Below are 20,322 nucleotides of genomic sequence, written 5' to 3'. Positions count from 1 at the left end.
GTCTTTTTCGTATTTCGCCATCTTAGCAATGTCTGTCTTACTGCTACTCGACCTGTTAAACCTGCAGCTGGCAGTCTTCACTTCACAGTTGAAACTGAGACTTGCTTACTTCAACCAGTTTTAAGCTGTGCTTGAAGCTGTTGTCCTCTGAGCCACCTATCACGCAAGCTGTTGACTTTGAAAAACTTGTCTTCTGATTTTGGGGCTTTGGGTCTGCTAGATTTCTTTCTGTCAGCGTTTCTTCTCGTTTCCAAGTGCCTTTTGACGGTGTACGAAACTCTACTCACAGACAATTTGACTTCCATTGCAATTTTTCTAAAGGATAGACCTACACTTTTAAGTGTTATAATGGTCTGTTTGTCTTCCTTTGTTAATTGCTTTTTGCTTGTCTTTCTGATAGCAATATATTACTACCCACAATACAATATTGTCCAAATAATGCTTCAGAGGGTGTAATAACAAGATGTTCCAACACTGCATTTATACAGACAGGTTTTTGGAATCAAGTAATCAACAAAAGTTGGGACACCTGTAGGAATTGTTTACAACAACTATTAAGGCTTAATGTACTTCCATTATGCAGAACAGCTGTTCCCTGAGAAGTGTATTTTGTATAGCTTTGAAATGTATATTATTTTTAGTTTTTGCTAACCTAAAATATTTTTTTGGAACCTCAAACTCTTTACCACTTACCTTTGTATAATTCAGGTTATTCACTGGTCTTGAATTGCTTACATTTCAATTAAAACCGAAAAGTGGGGGTTTCTAAAACGTTTGGATCAAAGTTTATATTTTAATTAAATAAAATATACATTATAATTTTTGAGTACTGTTTTTGAAATCAGTACATTGCAATATATATTTATTACCAAGATTTAGTTATTGTACAGTTAATGTAATTTTAAAAATATTACCTAAACCGTAAATTGGCCCAGGACTCATGGTTTGAGGCTAGGCTGAGGATAATACAATACCCCTCTATGTCTGGATGGTGCTGTTTTTTGCTGACTGCTGACCTGGTGCCTGTGTGGCCAGTGACAATTATTGGCCTACCTGCTTCTCATGGTTCCATTGTGTTGTACAGTGACAAAGATAGCCTGTAGCCCAGTTGTGGATCCCTACCTTCCTCCATGGAGGTGGCAGTGGATGGGGTTTAAATGGTGCCCTCTGAACCTTAGTTCTGGGACCCTATAAAATGGGGTGGTGCATGACCTAAACCTAGGTAAAACAATGAAAATGTTCAGAGGGCTATTCATTGCTGAGATAATAGGTTTTAATACGGTAAAAGTGACAACATTTTTATGTAATCCAAAGCTGTATTGTAATTATTGTTATATGTTGCATTGTAATTATTACTTTAATTATAAAATACATAATCAAATTGTTCTTACCAGCACTGCCATCTGGAATAGAAGCTGTAGTGATTATAGCATCTGTAGAAACAAAACAGAGCAGCAATATGATAAAATAGTTGGCTATTTCAATAGTAATATTTTAATATTCAATAATGTATTCAAAACCCTGTATCATTTGTTTAATTGGATGATTTAAACACTAGGAGCACTAATCTACAGATGTAGCCAGAGTTATTCCAGAGTTATATCTCAGGTTTTCCCAGATACTGTAGCTCACTATGAGTTTTTTTTATCAAAGGGTGAAGAAACCTATTGCCGACAAAAACACCCAGAGCACTTTATCACATCACCCTATACATCAAAGGGATTACCATCTGCGATAAGCTTCTCTTTACATGGGGAAGCTTATTTAAAAAGCATTGCACCAGTACTTGTAATGCTACAATACCTGTTCTGTAATGCTGTCATACTATAATGCTCAATTAAAGCATTTTTTTAATGCAGTAGTGTTGAAAAAATATTTAATTATTATATGTTCTATATACTGTTGTTTCTTTCTGAGTTTCTTTTTATTATACTTATTTTAATATTTTTGAACAACAAATCCGGGCTTTAAGTTGCATTGTACATGCACTGGTTGGCAACCCTATTTACGCATCCACACAACTGCAGAGAAGCTGTACGTTAGCTATTACTGCACTGGTCTAAGATCTTTAAGACAGCTGAGTAACTCTCCGCTGGTTTGAAGATATTTTTTCATAAATGTTAGAGATTACCAATTTGTAATAAATTATATTTGTCACCAGGACGGGAGAATTAATAATAAATATGGCTGCACAGAACCAATTGCAAAGTTGAATTTATAAATGTAACTGGAATAAGGTTGTTCAATGTTGTCTTTGAATAAACTGAAAGGCTGCACTCTTTGCATATTTTTTAAACCTTTTGGTTTAATATAATATATATAATTTATGATTTAATAAACAACATAGTATGCCATCCAATAAATTAAGTGGATAGCAGCACAGGAGGTGGGAGTAAGAGTTGGCTGCCAGAGATGAGGTGAGGTGTATGTCAGAAGTAGATCTATGAGGGCGAGTGAGACTATTTTGATATGAGTTTTAAGACTGGGAGAGAGACTGGATGTGAGGATTAATGCAGAAGGCCGTCAAGCTTAATACAAAGGCAGCAGGCTGGCAGACAAAGGAAGACTGGTATTAATGACAGTGAGGGAGATTTGAGGGGAGGTGGTGACTCTAAGAGAAGTTGTGTTTTGGACAGGTTGAGCTTTAGGTAGCACTACTGGGACATCCATGTGTAGATAACAGAGAGACAGTTGGTTAATCGATATAGCACAGAAGGGGAGAAGTCAGGGGATGAAGTGTACGGTGGGAAACTGTTCTCACAGACACCTTGGCTTCCTTTGCAATTTCTCTAACAGATACACCTATAATTTTAAGGGTTATAATGGTCAGTCTGTCTTCCTGCCTTTTTCTTGCCTTTCTGATAGCAATATACTACTACTCGCATAACAATATTTTCCAAATAATGTTTCAGAGCAATCTGTTCGAACTCTGGCATTTATACAGACAGGGGTTTGGAATCAAGTAATAATCAAAAGTTGAGACACCTGTAGGAATTGTTTACAACAACTATCAAGGCTTAATGTACTTCCGTTATGCAGAACAGCTGTTCCCTGAAAAATGTTTTTTTTGTGTAGCTTTGAAATGTATGTTAATTTTTCAGTTTTTGCTAACCTAAGATTTTTTTTGTAACCTCTAACTCTTTACCGCTTCCCTTTGTACCATTCCAGGTCATTCACTGGTCTTGAATTGCTTAAATGGGAGTTTCTAAAACTTTTGGCTGGTAGTATATATTTTAATTAAATGAAATAGACATTATTGTTTTTGGGTACTAATTTTTATATCTGTACATTGCACTTTATATTTAATACCAAGATTTAGGTATTGTACAATAAATGTAACTTTAAAATTATTACCTGAACGGACAATTGGCCCAATGCTCACAATTTCTGCCACCGGGCTAGCACTACGAAGTCTTAATCCAGCACAAATCTAAAGTACAAAATGTTATTTAGTATGTTACAGCAGTCATGTTAATCTTAAATGATATTAAGAGCAAGCATAAAGTTTAGAAAAAGTCATGTTACATCTATGTATGGCTAGTGGGAAACCTTCGAGGGGTAAATACATTGATCTAATGGGATAGGGAGGAGGAGAAATATATGAATTTTGCTCTTTAAGGGTGCAAGACACACTTGTCATAGGTCATTGAGAACATCACAGACTGTTACTATGAATGGGACAAATGTCTAGGGTTCACATTTTGATTAAGCAAAAACCCAGAATGCATGAAGTTTACATAGCCCATAAAATCATCTATTGCTCCCTTTTGGTGTTAACAAAAAAATATTTTTGAGTGAAAGATTGCTCCCAATTTACATGTTCCCAGTCTGCTAAATATGCTGCATTGGACAACATGATTTTTGTGTCAGTTACATTAAAATTGTTTGCACTGTAACATAAGACCTCACATCAGTTGAATGATGAGCGAGGACAAGGGCAGCTACCCAACTGTCCCAGGGACAATTTAGAATTTTTAATTAACAACCACTGTCCCCCAAAGTTGCATAAATGTAGAAGTTCAATTCCAGGGACACCTTGGAAGAAATAACCCCATCCTGTGTAGCAACGTTTCTTCAATTAGCATTGACAACTCAATGCTGAGTTGGGCATCAGTGCTAACTGAACAGACATGTGATGGGTTTCAAACATTGAAAAGACTGTGGATACAGCTCTGATGGAGGTGAGTTTTCCCAAACAGCTTGGGCCTCTGGCATGGGACCCTAACATATCTCATAGTTGTTTGTTAAACATTTCTTTATAGGCGGATTTTGATGCTAGCAAAATTATAACATATTTATAAAGTTAAGATTTCACCACGTCATCTGCAGTACCCATTTTACTCTTTATTGAAAGTTTCATTGAAGTCAGCAGACTACACTACGAAAGTCACATTTCTACTTACTGGAACACATGCCGCTGTTTTTCTACAAAGATGAACTCCACAATGCAGGTAAACCCTATTGTGATTTATAAACTTAAACATCTGAATAGAGAATTGTCCTTGGCTAGAAATGCCATTTGCATACACTTCCAAGGTTCCATCTTCTTTGTTACGACAACTGCACAAGATGAAGAAAGAAATGTTTTGTTTTAATGCTTGTAGCGATATATTAATAACAAGTAAAATGTTTTACTGACGTGACTTTTACATAGGCAGTTGTTTTGAGCAACTTAGTGAATTCTGCACAGAATCACCTGTAACTGGGTCTTAGCAGTGTATCAGCTTATATGGACGTTGAGACAGATAGCCTCCTACAATGCCACCTACCATGTAATATCCGTGTAGCTTAATGGCCTTTCTGAAATGTGCGCGGACTTTGCATGACTGCATGTGCACAAATGTCTGTACCTGCCGGTTGCAGGACAGGGTGCTAATTATCAGTGACATAATAGATGAAACTGCTGACAAATGGTCCATACACTGCATAAATTAAAGCAACAATCCTATGAAACAAACAGATCTCTTGTTTGTTTAAACATAAATACCTGTAACAGGCTATAAAAAGGAGGTTGAGATGTACCATTATCACATTTTTTTACATTAGCTAGTTTCTGTGATGTATTTTTTGTATTTGTCATAAAATTACCTGTCCTGGATGATTGGATATTTTATAGGATCTTGAGGATTATTTGTCGGAGTGGCATAGCACTGTTGCATAACGATATGGAATTGTTGCGTGTCTCCTTTGGAGATAAAGACTCCAATATATAACCTGTCCTTAGTAGATAATTCCAGTTCTCCTGTTTGATAAGGCGTGAGGTAAGTTTGATCTTTGAAAGCAGCCATTATCACTTCAAATTGCCCAGTGCCTTCAATAATGATATATAGTATCCTGTAAAATACATAAAAAAATAAGAATATACTGGCTGAGCATTATTATCGTATAATTCAACAACAACCTTAGTTCTTTTTGACCCGTAAAAACTAGCAGTAGATTAGGCTACTAATCTTGTTAAAGTTTGCTACTTTATTAGAACTATAGTGTTCCGGAGCGAGTCTGTGTTACCCTCATGGTAGGTAAGTGGACTGTATCCCTCAAAGAATATATTGCATTACTGAGGCTGTATCTTTCAAAGCCTTATACCTATCCACCAAATTATGTAATATTATTTTATTAAATATATAGTATTATATTAAAAAAGTTAATGAAATGAGGCATAACAATTTGGTAAAATGCTGTACAGTAAAAAGTGATTATGTAAGTGAATTAAAAAAGGAATACAATAAACAATAATTATTATGTATTATACATAATCTAAACATTTCTACTAAGACATATTGACATACGAACCTCCTACTTGGATTCAGGACAGTATGTAGGGAAACATTCATATCCAGAGGGTATGCACAGGAAACATTAATGAAATATTCTTCTCTGTAGAATATTTGAGATGGGTTTGGTGCCAAATAAATTGCATTCTCATAAATGGCATGTGTTGCATTTGTCTGCAAGGAAACAAAGCAATAATTGGTAAATGTTGTCATGGAAATCAAGGAGAACCTACATTAACTTACTTTACACCTATGTGTTGTGTCACACCACTACTATATTTTTATTAATCCATACCTCCCAACTCTCCTGATTAAGGCGGGTCCGTCCCAATTTTGGGGAACTGCCCTGACTTGGTGGGAATGTTGGGAGATATGTTTTTCCATCTTCAGTTGATTTTACTAGCTTGTACACGCCCTCAAACATCCTTTACTAACTAATTATGCTGTAGCTTCATCTGTCATAACCATCATCTGTAAAGACCGTGACTCTGCACACTCCATAGAGATCTATGGACACTGCCAATCGTGAGTGCATACACACTGCAGAATTGGAACAACATTGCTCCATGGATGAACGAGACTTTAAGTCCGGTTTAAAAATCAAATCAAATCATACAATGTTCTTTGGAATGAGAATCGTTCACCGTTGGTGCGTACACACTAATGTGTTATCGGGCTGAATGCTCGTTTATCGTGTGATTGGCCCGATAATCAGCTGAAATACCTGTAGTGTGTACCCAGCCTTACAAATGCCAGTGCTAGGTTGTTCATGTAATCCATAAATGTCAAAGGATCATTTTCCTGTATATTATCAGTACATGCTTACTGATTGAATCGAAATAAAAAAAATTGATGACATACAATAGAAGTTGAAGGATTGCCGAAAAATAGCAGTAGGAAAAGAGCCACTAAGCATATATAGTGGTAGGTAGGAACCATTAGGTGGACAGCATTTGTACATACACATGAAGATATACAGATGGATTTTATTACTGAACATATTAGGATTTCTCAAAGTTTAGTTTGTCTGAAATAATTTTATTAGAATTAACCCCAAGGAAATGAGCAACTTCGGTTTAACAATTTAATCTCAGAGATGTTATTTAAGGAACAAAAATATGAGTGGCTAATATTTATACAGGCATCTTACTTAAGGGTATTTTTATAGACTGATATGTATTGATTTTTTGTTTTATAATGCTGTGTTGTTTTATCATTTATGATATTTATTGCATTTGTATTTTTATTCTTATGTTTTAAAAAATAAATATACATTTTTTTGCAAATGCTATATGCACTTCGTATTTATGTTGCTATTTAGGGGACCTTTGGTACCCCCTTTTTGGGAACTGCAACTAGTACATTTAAAGTTTGTGGCAGGTCTGTTTTAATTTATGTATATTTTTTATCATTGCTCTTCTTAATTTTACATGGTGGTAGTTTGTGCGCCCCTTTTTTTCCATATCCTTTAAGGTATCACATTTACAGTGATGAATATTGTTCATATGTAATTGTTTGTATTTTGCAGATTATTGTTTTTAAATTGAATAGAACTGTTTTTGCATTTCAAATTATTATACATTGTGTTATGAGCCTGACAACGAACTGCCGATGGACCAGTGAATTAGAATACTACAGAGGCTTGAATTACAGCATTGGGCAGCATGTGAACTGTTTTCTGCTTGATAATGGTTTCCCCAGGCCCAACAATCCCCAAGAGTTAAAGCCTCAATTTATACCAGATACCTTTCTCTGGTCACTCTGATGAACGGATCTCCTATCTCATGTCTCCACCTTCCACTATCTCTCCTTTGTCTAACCATACCATACAACTGCAAGCTGCATAAACATGCCAGACATCAGTGCCTTCTTTAGTATTGGTATTGCAGGTAATGCTTCTGCCTTATTATAGTGTCACACACTTTCCCCACAAATTGCTGCAATTGTTATTCTGCTCCCTTTTATATTAAGTGTTCCGCAGACCTCTTAGAATGTATGCTCGTTTGGGCAGAGCCATCTTTACCTTCTGCTTCATGTTATTGTAAGTAATTTGTATCATGTTCCCCTCAAAATACAGTGATGAACAATATGTGGAAACTTTATTAATAAAGTATGATAATAATTATTAATTATAGTATTGGTCATCCTATTATTTTATATTTTATGTACCTTATACAGTTTGCCTTTGCCAGTATGGGTTTGTTCACACCTATTCTCTGTTTAATTATTTAGCTGCTAGTGCCTGAAATCTAAAATAGGATGAATGTTTTCTTATGGGTTCATCCCCACCACTGAATTCTAATACACCACATTTTTAGAACATAGTACAACCTGTTGCTTATGTGTTAATGCACACTACTAGCATCAAAAGTGCATAAAAGTGCATACACTTTTGCAGAACTAAAACCCATCTAAAGTATACTTTAGATTTCATACATTTTATCCATTTTCCAGGGCATATGTGTGAACAAGCCCTAGGTTAAAATTAACATAGTCAGCATTGTCATTTACTGATATATCAATTTAAAGCTTAGAAATTGAAAATTACAATGTTACAATTAAAGCATATTTTGTCATATATGACATATTCTCATACAATGTTTGTATCTGTGGATCACTACTTACACTGACTTGTGTACCACACTCTCCTTCTTTGACAAGACTTTGTATTAATATAGTACTTTCAGTATCTGCAAAACCACGGCAGACAGGGTCAATGAAATGAATATTTGCAAGATCGACATTGAGATTAATTAGGTCATTCTTTTGAAAAGTTATGTTCATGTAGGTTGACCCACATGTGATTTGCGAGCATATGTCTACTGTAGACAGAGCACGTGCTTTGGCTTCCAACTCTCCTTCTTTATCTATAACACAAAATGAGTAATAAAAAAATTAACTGTCAGATCATGAATTATTATAGCCTCTGGGATAACAAATAATTAAATTATTGATCACACGTATATTTAATACTGTGCTAGCAATAACAATAGTTTATAATTAGAAAACCTATGCAAAATATCTCAAAAGACACTGAGTAATATATATATCTTAGTACATGTCCAATATAGATATTTATGTTTTAATATTAATAAAACATTTTGAGCTCAATTACTCGTATCTGGAGACCATTTCACAGTTCACTTTCTGTATCTCTATCTGTGGGTCAAGCAAGGACCAGGTAAAAACACCAACTACTCTCAATAAGGAGCAATGTGTCCCTTAGGAGATGGTGGGAATTTGACAGGCAGTCCATTGCATGTGCTCCAAGGGGGGCAGAAAAATCAGGTAGAAATTAAACTGTCCATCACATATTTACAATATTGCTGTTCTTTAATTCTTTAATGTTTGGTCTGGAATCTCAATTCAAAGTCAGAACACAATGGACCATAGGAAATAGCACTGCACCATAATGCCAAATACTTGGTTTCAGACCAATTATTGAAGCCTTCATACTGGAAATCAACATTATATTAACTATGTGATGGACAGTCTATGCAGTTTAAAGGATAAGCGCTGACAACTTTCTTTTTGTTTTGTATACATATATGGGCATTTATATTGCCACGCAGCTAGTACCACATACAATATGGGATATACCGAGCGCGGGCTTATTGCCAAGCAGCTGGTACCATATATAATGTGGGATATACCGAGCGCAGGCTTGTTTTTCTATTATTTGATATCTACCTGATTTATTCTGCCACTGTTGAGCACAGACACTACCTGTAAAATTCCCCTTATCTCATAAGGGACCTATGGGTCAAAGTTAATAGTAAGTAGTTGAGAATTTAACAACATGCTCCTTGGTAGACGAGCAGACTTAGATATAGAGGGTGCATTTCTAAAGTGGTCTCCAAATATGAATTATAGAGCTTAATAGAGTAGATTTTATCAATATTTATATATAAAAATTTGGGTTGGAGAAGTACCATTGAATTCTATCATTATTATTACTTATATATCTGAAATTGATATTTTTTTTTTTTTATTATTAAATGCATTGAGAAATTAGTTTTTAGCTATATTATTAAAAATACCAGATATAGGTGTTTTAATGCTGTGTACTTTTTAGTGTATTTTTAAACCCAAAGAGCACATTATGCAAAAAAAGTTTAATTTATAAGTAGTGATATCATCAAAGACATGTTAATATATCGGTTAAATTATAGGAAGTTATCTTGGAGGGGGATGATCAGTCAGATAAAGGTCAAAATATATAGGGTCCAAATAAATACATACAGGCGTACTTAGTAAAATGTATTTATTTCAAACTAGCAAGCTATAGTCACCTAATGGCCTTTTTAATAAAGGCTGCAATATACTAGCTGAAAACTTTCAATCACTATTAATGGAAAAATTAACATCTAGCATGTGACAAGTTTTCATAGACTATATAAAGCCTTTTATTTTGAATCTAACCACAATTAATTACATTTAATCAAATACACGTGTATGCATCACACATCTGTAATGACCTTTATCAGTTTCTCATATTACATTGAATGCAGCAGATTTTAGGAATGATGCGTATACTAATACTAATATTTTTCAGTATTTCAGCATTCCAGAAATTAAAACATATAATCTGGAATTTAGCTAAAATACCCCATTCCTTGTTTTACCCAAAAGGTACAAATACTATTAAAACAAAAGTTAATTTATTGAAATAACAAAAAACTTTTGGCAACTGCCATACAGTAGATAAAGCCAAGTTTTATGTTTTGATATTAATAAAACCTACTGAGCTCAATTACTTTTATCTGAAGAACACGTTATAGATTCACTTTCTGTATCTCAATATGTGGGCCAGCCAAGGACCAATTACAAATGTGCTAGCTGCTACAAGTACGGTAAAACGTTCTACATATTTTATGTTGATTACAAAATTAGTTTTGTGCGTCAGTGGCTCATACTATACAGTGATAATGGATAAAAATATCATATTTTACTTACCACTGGGAACAACAGGAGCTGCAAGGTTCATATGAATGCCACATATCAGCAAGAAAGAGAGGGCTAGAAGACAAACTGGACTTTCCATCACACGACTTTTGCTGTACTTAATCTATGCACAAAATAAAAGTACAGCCACATTTATATTGCACACAAAGTTGTTGTGTTGATCTTGTAGAAATGAGTTGTGGTTATGTAGTGAAGTAAAAAAATACGGTTTTTTGCTCATTTTGGTAGTAATAGCGAGAGAAGATAAGGATAAAGAGCTTACTTACTCCCAACGTCTCAACCTTTGAAAGTGTCTGTAAAAGTCAATATTGTGTGTTGTTAACTACACAGTACACTGCTACTAATATATAGAAGTTATATAGAAGTGGCTTCCTTATTACCCTGTTTACCCACGTACTGGGAAGACAATTCTGAGATGATGAGGGTCAATAAATCTGGTGAAAGGCCACAAGGTAATTGCACAAAAGTTTTATATTTGAAGAGGTTGAGGTATATTACAGGCTAAGAATTGCATAAATATGCCATCATTTTCCAAAATGAGTAGTTTCTCTTTGTAATACACAGCATTTTGTTATGGAGGTAGTAGGGACCCTTTTTGCTGGGTTTACATTGGACGTCTGCACTTGTCTTTTTTGTTTTGGAGGTCATTGGTGCCGTGACACCCGAGACGGGTGTCTCGGGCGTCCTGCTTCCTGTAGGTTTGGTCTTTTTCTTCGTTGGTTCTTTCGTGGCGCAACATTTTGTTATATTTAGAACTTTTAAAATGCATTACTACATTTGTCACAAATATATGCAGAAGCTTTTACACAGTGATGAAGAATGAAGATTGCCATTGGGTTTATAAAGTAGTAACAACAGATGTGGAGTGTTTGTGTTTGCATTTAATTACATTTTATATGGAAAATGTTACCTTCTCGTTTATTAAAACAATACTCTCTGTTGTGTATATGACACTTCAATACATTATTATATTGTGTACAAATATAATGTAACTTTAGAATTTGCAACTAACAGTGTCTACACTATCATAGGGCATAAGCATGCCTGAAATATGTTTGGTACAAATACTATTGGTTTTGAGATGGATACATTATGAGATTTGCCTGACAAACAAATACCCATTTTGTGCATTTTCCTACATACAAACATATGTTCAGTGCAATAATCAGTCCAACTCTAAATGAGCCCCACTGTATATGTATTTTGGGATTGAATACAGTATATACATAACTCAAAATCATTAGGTCTGAGACACCTATCTCATAATATATATATATATATATATATATATATATATATATATATATACAGTGTCGGACTGGGGCATGAAGGGCCCACCGGGGGACTGCAACACTAGGGGCCCACCAGAGGGGGTGTGGTCAGCCATCATAGAGGCGGGACCAGACACTAGAGGGGGAGTGGACAGTCCACGAAGGACAGCTAGCACCTTAGTGTAGTATATAAAGAATGCAGTGTGTGTAGAAAGAATACACAGTCTTGACCTGCCCCTTACATTGGGCAGAACAGTCACCAAAAATCAGGCTTGGCTAACCTGTGGCACTCCAGGTTTTGTGAAACTACAAGCACCAGCATGCTTTGCCAATATATAGCAGCTTATTGCTGGAAGGGTATGCTGGGACTTGTAGTTTCACAACACCTGGAGTACCACAGGTTAGCCAAGCCTGCGCTAGACTCAGAACATTTGACAGACTGTCCTACCTGTTGTTGTCACTTTTATCACCTGTGGCTGCTGGTTTCTTTAGTTGCGGCTTGTCTGGATACTGGAATGTTGAGGGCCCTATTTGAAAAAAATAATGGGTACATTTAGAAACGCCATCCTTCCCTGCCATTAAATCAACAGCACCCACATTTAATAGTTAGGCCTCTCTTCAGCCTCAACATTAAAGTAATAGTGCTCACATTTGATAAATAGATCTATTTCCCTCCAACCGACCCCAACATCAAATTAATAGTATTCCCATTTAATAAATAAACCTATTACCCTCCCTCCAAACAGCCCCAGCAATAAATGAATAGCATTTACGTTTAATACATCCATTTCCCACGACCATTCCCAGCATGAAATAATTAATTTTCACATTCAATTATAGACCCAAACCAACTCAGCATTAAAGGTCCCATCACCCCCTCCCTATAGTGTTCTCTGTGCAGCCCCCCTCACTATAGTTTTGCATAGGCAGCCCCCCTCACTATAGTTTAGTATAGTTAGCCCCCCCCTATAGTTTAGTATAGATACATAGTAGTGCTCCCAAAACAATGTTATGGCACCCAGTAGTGCCCCAAAGTTATGCCACCAAGTAGTGCCCCAAATGTTATGCCACATAGTGCCCCCAAATGCCCCCAAAGTTATGCCACCAAGTAGTGCCCCAAATGTTATGACACATAGTGCCCCCAAAGTTATGCCATCCAGTAGTGCCCCAAATGTTATGCCACATAGTACCCCCAAATGCCCCCAAAGTTATGTCACCCAGCAGTGCCCCCAATACACACACACACACACACACACACAGTTAATATACTTACCGAGATGTTGATTTCTGCAGGCTCTCTGCTCCTTCTCCCGTCTTCAGCAGCGGCAGGAGGCAGGAACATCAGCTGACAGGGGGAGGGGACTTGTCACATGATCACAGCTGCGATCGCAATTGAGCAGCGGGGACGCCATAGAAGAGAGGACAATTCGGGAGGACGGGCCTCCAGGTAAGCTCCACCCACGGGTTAAAGGGGGTGTGGCCGTAAGGTAGCTGGGCCTAGCGGTGATTTTACCAGTAGCCCGCTGGGCCAGTCCGACGCTGTTAGTGTTTGATCATTAAAATTTGTATATTCAATTGGTTGCTCATCTTAAAAGTATAAATCATAGTAATAAACAATATTTGACCATATTAACAATTATAACTGTTAACTCACAATAATTATTCACTTAGCTACACAGATCAGAATAACCCAATCTCTGCAGTTCCTATTATAAAGAAATCAGTTATTAATGGGTTCACATTTAACACATAATACCTGTTGCTAAACCACAAGGATGGGACCTCTTGATGGATTGTATTAGACAAATAAAAAAATAATGAATGTAACAATGGCAGAATGACAGCCAGCTGGCTAGTGCTACCTAGCACTGTCTTTCACTATCTCTCTAGGAATGGATGGAAGCAAACAGAGCAGCTTTCCATTTTACGCAATAAACTACCTGCTATTCATGACCTTTTCATGTCCAACTCTCTTAACCTTCTTGCTATCCCTGAAACCTGGCTCTCCTCTTCTGACACTGCCTCTCCTGCTGCTCTTTCTCATGGGGATCTTTCCTTCACCCACTCCACCAGACTGGATGACCATCCAGGAGGTGGTGTGGGCCTACTACTATCCCCTAACTGTACATTTCATGTTATTCCCACTGTGCCTTCCCTCTCTTTCTCCTCCTTTGAAGTCTACTCCATCCGCCTCTTCTCACCCTTCACATCCATGTCTCTGCTATCTACAGCCCCCTGGCCCTTCTTCCATCACTCTCAAAAAATTTGCAGCACGGCTTTACCACTACATTTCTTCTGACCTCCCCTCCATCATACTAGGAAATTTTGACATCCCTATTGACAAACCCACTGACCCTGCCACCATCAAACTTCTTGCCCTTTCTTCCTCCTTTGGTATTACACAGTGGACCTCTTCCTCGACCGACTGTCTTGGTCACTCCCTTGACCTAGTTTCCTCTCATCTATGTGATCTCTCTGAGTTAGCTAACACTCCCTTCTCTCTCTCTCTGAACACCATCTCCTCTCCTTCACTCTGTCCTCCTCCCCTGCTCTTCCCCCTCCTAAAACTTTACTCACTAGGTGCTGTTGACCCATCTTCATTCTCCTCCTCTCTTGTCCCTCTCCTCTCCCCTCTTTCCACCCTGGAATGCCAGACCAGGCAACCTCCCTCTACAACCACTCCCTCGCCATTGCACTGGATGCTGTTGCCCCGTCTCTTCCGTCCATCATTGCCACTTGCCACCACAACCTTGGCACTCTAAATTCACTCATCTCCTTCAGGAGTGCACTCATGCTGCTGAGCACCTCTGGAGGAAATCTCGCTCCCTGGCTGACTTCCTTCACTTCAAATTTATTCTCTCCTCCTACATCTCCGCCCTCTCCCTCGCCAAACAATCCTTCTTAAAGTCCCTCATTTCTTCTCCTGCTGCCTCTATACTATATTTAACTCTCTTCTCCCCTTCCCCCTCTTTTCTACCGACTTTGCCTCCTTTTTCTCCTACAAAATTGAGGCTATAATTCTCCTGCTACCCCTATTGCTCCGCCTTCCTCTAACAACCAACTCTGGTGTTCCTTTTGCCCTAATTCGGGTGAAGAAATCCTCTCCACCTTTACCTGCCACCTGGATCCCATCCCCTCTCACCTCCTCCACTCCAACTCTCCTACTGCCTGCTCCTACCTTGCTCATCTCTTCAATCTGTCACTCTCCAATGGCATTGTCCCCTCTTCCTTTAAATATTCCCTTATCTCTCCCATTCTCAAAAAAAACAAACTTGACCCCACCTCACTTGCTAGCTATCACCCCATCTCTCTTCTTCCCTTTGCCTCTAAACTACTCAAAAGGATAGTCTGCAACCATCTCACTAGGCATCTCTCAGAAAACTCCCTCCTTGAGCCTCTTCAATCTGGCTTCTGCTTCCTCCACTCCACTGAAACTGCCCTGGCCAAAGTTACTAATGACCTCATCACGGCTAAATTTAATTGCCACTTCTCCCTACTCATCCTCCTGGACCTCTTAGAGGCCTTCGACACCAACGACCACCCCCTCTTGCTGCAGATCATTCTATCTCTCGGGCTCTCTGGTTCTGTCCTTGCTTGGTTCACTTCTTATCTTGCCAACCGATACTTCTCTGTTTCCTTTTCTGGTTCATCCTCTACCCCCTCTGCCCACCCTGTAGGAGTTCCTCAGGGCTCGGTTCATGGACATCTGCTCTTTTCACACTACCTCCCTGGGTGATCTCATCACCTCTTTTGATGACATTCAACTGTACATCTCTTCTCCTAATCTTTCCTCCCTGCTCCTCTCTCATGTATCTCACTGCCTTTCTGCCATCTCCTCTTGGATGTCTGCAATTTTTCTTAAAATTAACAACGTCAAAAGTGAGCTAATTGTCTTCCCTCCTTCTAGATCTTCTTCCCATCTTGTTCTCTCTATCTCTGCTAACAATACCACTGTCTCATCTGTTCCCCAACTCCGCTGCCTGGTCATCACCCTTTACTCCTCCCTCTCCTTTGTCCACCACATTCAATCTCTCGCCCAATCCTGTTGCCTCCAACTCCGCAATATTGTCCACATCCGGCCCATCCTATCTCAGGATGCCACTGAAACCATTATCCACGCACTCATCATTTCTTGTCTTGACTACTGTAACCTTCTCCTCACCAGTCTCCCCCTCTCTCAACTTGCCCTCCTCAGGTCTATACTTAACGCTGCTGCGAGACTCATCTTCCTCTCCCGCCACTTCTCTTCTGCCTTCCCTCTCTGCCTTGCCCTACACTGAATTCCTTTCCCCTACAGAATCCTATTCAAACTCCTCACCCTCACCTACAAGGCCCTATCCCACTCCACTGCTCCTTACATCTGCAACCTCATCTCTACCCACACCCTATCCCATTCCCTACAATCGGCTAATGAGCATCGCCTCTCCTCCACTCTGATTACCTCATCCCACTCCATAATCCAAGATTACTCCCGGGCTGCCCCCCTCCACTGGAACAACCTCCCTCGCTTCATCCGACTGTCCCCTAATTTGTGCACCTTAAAATGGGCACTTAGAACTAACTTCTTTCTTATAGCTTACCAGTCATCCACCTAACATGCTCTCCATGCCAGATTTCCTCACCTCTCTCTTCCCCTGTCCCGCCTCTCGCTTCTCTTGCGATTGATCCTCTCTTACTTCCCATTGTGCCTTCTGTCTGTTCTTCTCCCTTTAGGATGTAAGCTCTCACGAGCAGGGCCCTCGTCCCTGCTGTCTCTCTACCTCTTCTTCTGCTCCGTCTTTGTATATGCTACGTTTTGAGCTTTGAAGTCCTGGTATTTTTTGCTTATTGTTCTGTAAGTTTCCACCCTGTAAGGTCCACTGTCTGTATGTTGTAGGGATGTGCACCGGCCACTTTTGGTGTCTCGTGTTTTGTGTTTTGGATTCGGATTTGCTTGAGGTTTTGGGTTCGGATTTGTTTTGCAAAACACCTGAGGAAAGGTTTTGGTTCGGATTTAAGGTTTTGGATTCGGATTTATTTTGAAAAAAACATAAAAAGTGTTAAAATCAAGTTATTTTGGTTTATTTTCACTCCTACGCTATTATTAACCTCAATAACATTCATTAGCAATCATTTCCACTAATTCCCAGTCTATTCTAAACACCTCACTCCTCACAATATTGTTTTTAGTCCAAAACGTTTCACCGAGGTATCTTTCTGGACTGCATAGTGCAGTGGTCCCGCTACACAATTTGGTACCGGGGCCACAATATATCACCCTCAACTGGTCTCAATTCCACCAAAAAAGTATCTGGACTGCGTAGTGGAGTGGTCCCCACAATATAATAAAAAAAACCTCAACTGGTCTGAATTCCACCAAACAAGTATCTGGACTGCGTAGTTGAGTGGCCCCCACAATATAATAAAAAAACCCTCAACTGGTCTGAATTCCACCAAAAAAGTATCTGGACTGCGTAGTGGAGTGGCCCCGGTACCCAATTTGATACCAGGGCCACAATATAATAAAAAAAAAAACTCAACTGGTCTGAATTTTACCAAAAAAGTATCTGGACTGCGTAGTGGAGTGGTCTCCACAATATAATAAAAAAAACCTCAACTGGTCTGAATTCCACCAAACAAGTATCTGGACTGCGTAGTGGAGTGGCCCCGGTACCCAATTTGATACCGGGGCCACAATATAATAAAAAAAACCTCAACTGGTCTGAATTTTACCAAAAAAGTATCTGGACTGCGTAGTGGAGTGGTCCCCACAATATAGTAAAAAAAAACCTCAACTGGTCTGAATTCCAGGGAACAGATGGCGGACACCGGATGGACGTCTAAAACCAACATAGCAGTTAAGGGCGCAGTTCCTCTTTTTTGTGACTGCACAAACAATTAACGTAGTAATAGAAATGACAGGGTTTTTTTTGTTTTAAATATAGAAAGAAAGAAGGTAGTACTAGAAATGGCAGTTATTTAGTTTCTTTTAAATAGAGAAAGAAAGAAGGTAGTAATAGAAATGGCAGTTATTCAAATCCCCAGGAGAGTCTAAGTGGGGTGAGCCACAGAGAGATTATTTCCCTCAGTTTCTCTAACAGGTTGTCAGTGTTGTGCCTCTTCTTAAAACCTGTGATACATAACTACACACACTCGGCAAAGCTTTTACAAATTATCTGCGGCACAGGAGAGTACCACTGGACTGTACTTTAATAGCAGTACCTATTATTTTTGGGTACAGCAACAGTGAATGATCGTAGTTAGACTTTTAAATAGCAGTACAAGCTAGATTTTTTAAAATTTTGTAATATTTTTTCCAATTAATTTTTTTTTTTTTTAATTTTTTATAAAAAATTTTTATAAAAATATTTTTATTTTTTTTTATCTTTTGGATAACTTGGAAATAACAATGCCCTTAGCAGAACAGACCACAGGACACAGGAAATACAGTAAGAAAGAAGGTAGCAATAGAAATGGCAGTTCCTCTGTTTTGGAACTGCACAAACAGTGATGAAAATGAAGGTGGAGCTGCTGGCATGTCACGGTCCTCTTTAGAGGACAATCTCCTGACCAGCAGGTCTTTGCACCGCTGTAGACTTGTGTCCGCCGGAAACAGAGACACAACATACGCTTTAAACCGAGGATCGAGAACGGTGGGCAGAATGTATTCCTCTGACTTTAAAAGACTGACCACCCTCGGATCCTGGCAAAGCGTACGAAGGGCTTCATCCACAAGAGCTACCTGCTTGGTGGAATCGCAATGGTGTACCAGCTCCTCCCTCACTTTCTCCAGCTGCTTCTGCAAAAGCCTGATCAGGGGAATCACCTGACTCAAGCTGGCAGTGTCGGAACTGACTTCTCGTGTGGCAAGTTCAAATGGCTGCAGAACCTTGCACAACACGGAAATCATTCTCCAGTGCGCTTGACTCAGGCGCATCCCCACTCCTTTTCCTATGTCGTAGGTGGCTGTGTAGGCTTGAATGGCCTTTTGATGCTCCTCCATCCTCTGCAGCATATAGAGGGTGGAGTTCTAGCACGTCACTACCTCTTGTTAATTTAGATTGCAAGGCTTGTAAATACTTTGAAGATAAAAAAAAGCAGGCTGCACAGACTGTGGAGCTAGAAAGTGAAATTAAATGGACCACGTTACTTTGGTGGCAATCTATGCCCCCCCCCCGCCCTACACTTGTAGTTGAATATAAAAAAAGCAGCCTGCATAGACTGTAGAACTGGAAATTCAAATATACAAAGAAATGGACAAAGGCAGTTTGGTATCTGTCTGCATCAGATCCCCTCTCCACTAGGAGTAAAATAGAAAACTATTCAGCCGTTATATAATCTAGAATATAAATAGAAATTGAGAAAGGCAATTTGGTATCTGTCTGCATCATAATCATCAACATCCTCCTCAGCGCCAGCTACATCAATATCCTCCTCCCGGTGTACAACATTCACACCTTCATTAGCCAAATCTGTAACTGGACTGTGGGTGATCCTTCCAGCATATGCAGAGGGCGTGCTGCAAATGCTGGATGGAGTCACCTCTTCCCGTACAGTGATGGGAAGGTCAGGCTTCACAACTACCAACACCCTTGGACTCGCCTTGGGGATTTGTGATGTCATCTGTTTAGAAGGCAGAGTTCTTTGCTGTTTTGTTGTTGTTGCTGACAGCATAACTCTCTTTAATTTTTTGTTGGGGGGGAGGAGGGCTTAGATCCTTGGGTGAAGCTGGACCACTAGTCATGAACACGGGCCAGGGCCTAAGCCGTTCCTTGCCACTACGTGTCGTAAATGGCATATTGCCAACTTTACGTTTCTCCTCAGATGATTTTAAGTTTCTCTTTTTGCTACTTTTTGAGAACTTGGGCTTTTTGGATTTTACATGCCCTGTACTAGGAGATTGGGCATCGGGCTTGCCAGACGACGTTGATGGCATTTCATCATCTATGTCATGACTAGTGGCAGCAGCTTCAGCATTAGGAGGAAGTGGGTCTTGATCTTTCCCTACTTTATCCTCCAAATTTTTGTTTTCCATTATATGTAGCACAAGAGAGCGTACCCCTAAGCCACACACACTCGGCAAAGCCTTTAAAAATTATATGCGGCACAGGAGAGTACCACTGGACTTATACTGCTGAATCAGTGAACTTTGTAATAGCAGTACCACTGGACTTATACTGCTGAATCTGTGAACTTTGTAATATAGCAGTACCACTGGACTTATACTGCTGAATCAGTGAACTTTGTAATAGCAGTACCACTGGACTTATACTGCTGAATCTGTGAACTTTGTAATATAGCAGTACCACTGGACTTATACTGCTGAATCAGTG

At 38.9% G+C, this 20,322-nt stretch overlaps 1 protein-coding gene across 1 annotated transcript in view; it reads right to left on the bottom strand.

Moving 5' to 3' along the window:
- Window positions 1-11,038, bottom strand: part of LOC142098674 (uromodulin-like) — a 43,557-nt gene extending 32,519 nt beyond the window's left edge. Inside the window, exons 1-8 of the mRNA XM_075181500.1 lie at window positions 11,006-11,038; window positions 10,731-10,842; window positions 8,400-8,641; window positions 5,794-5,948; window positions 5,089-5,334; window positions 4,404-4,560; window positions 3,355-3,430; window positions 1,392-1,433 (exon numbers count right to left, since the gene is read on the bottom strand). Coding sequence (XP_075037601.1) covers window positions 1,392-1,433; window positions 3,355-3,430; window positions 4,404-4,560; window positions 5,089-5,334; window positions 5,794-5,948; window positions 8,400-8,641; window positions 10,731-10,818 — 1,006 coding nt within the window. The 5' untranslated portion in view covers window positions 10,819-10,842; window positions 11,006-11,038. The remainder of the gene's footprint in view (window positions 1-1,391; window positions 1,434-3,354; window positions 3,431-4,403; window positions 4,561-5,088; window positions 5,335-5,793; window positions 5,949-8,399; window positions 8,642-10,730; window positions 10,843-11,005) is intronic.
- Window positions 11,039-20,322: the final 9,284 nt, after the last annotated feature.

This window comes from Mixophyes fleayi, chromosome 7 (genome assembly GCF_038048845.1).
Source record: "Mixophyes fleayi isolate aMixFle1 chromosome 7, aMixFle1.hap1, whole genome shotgun sequence".
Classification (NCBI taxonomy): domain Eukaryota; kingdom Metazoa; phylum Chordata; class Amphibia; order Anura; family Limnodynastidae; genus Mixophyes; species Mixophyes fleayi.
This window is presented reverse-complemented; position numbering and strand designations above follow the sequence as displayed.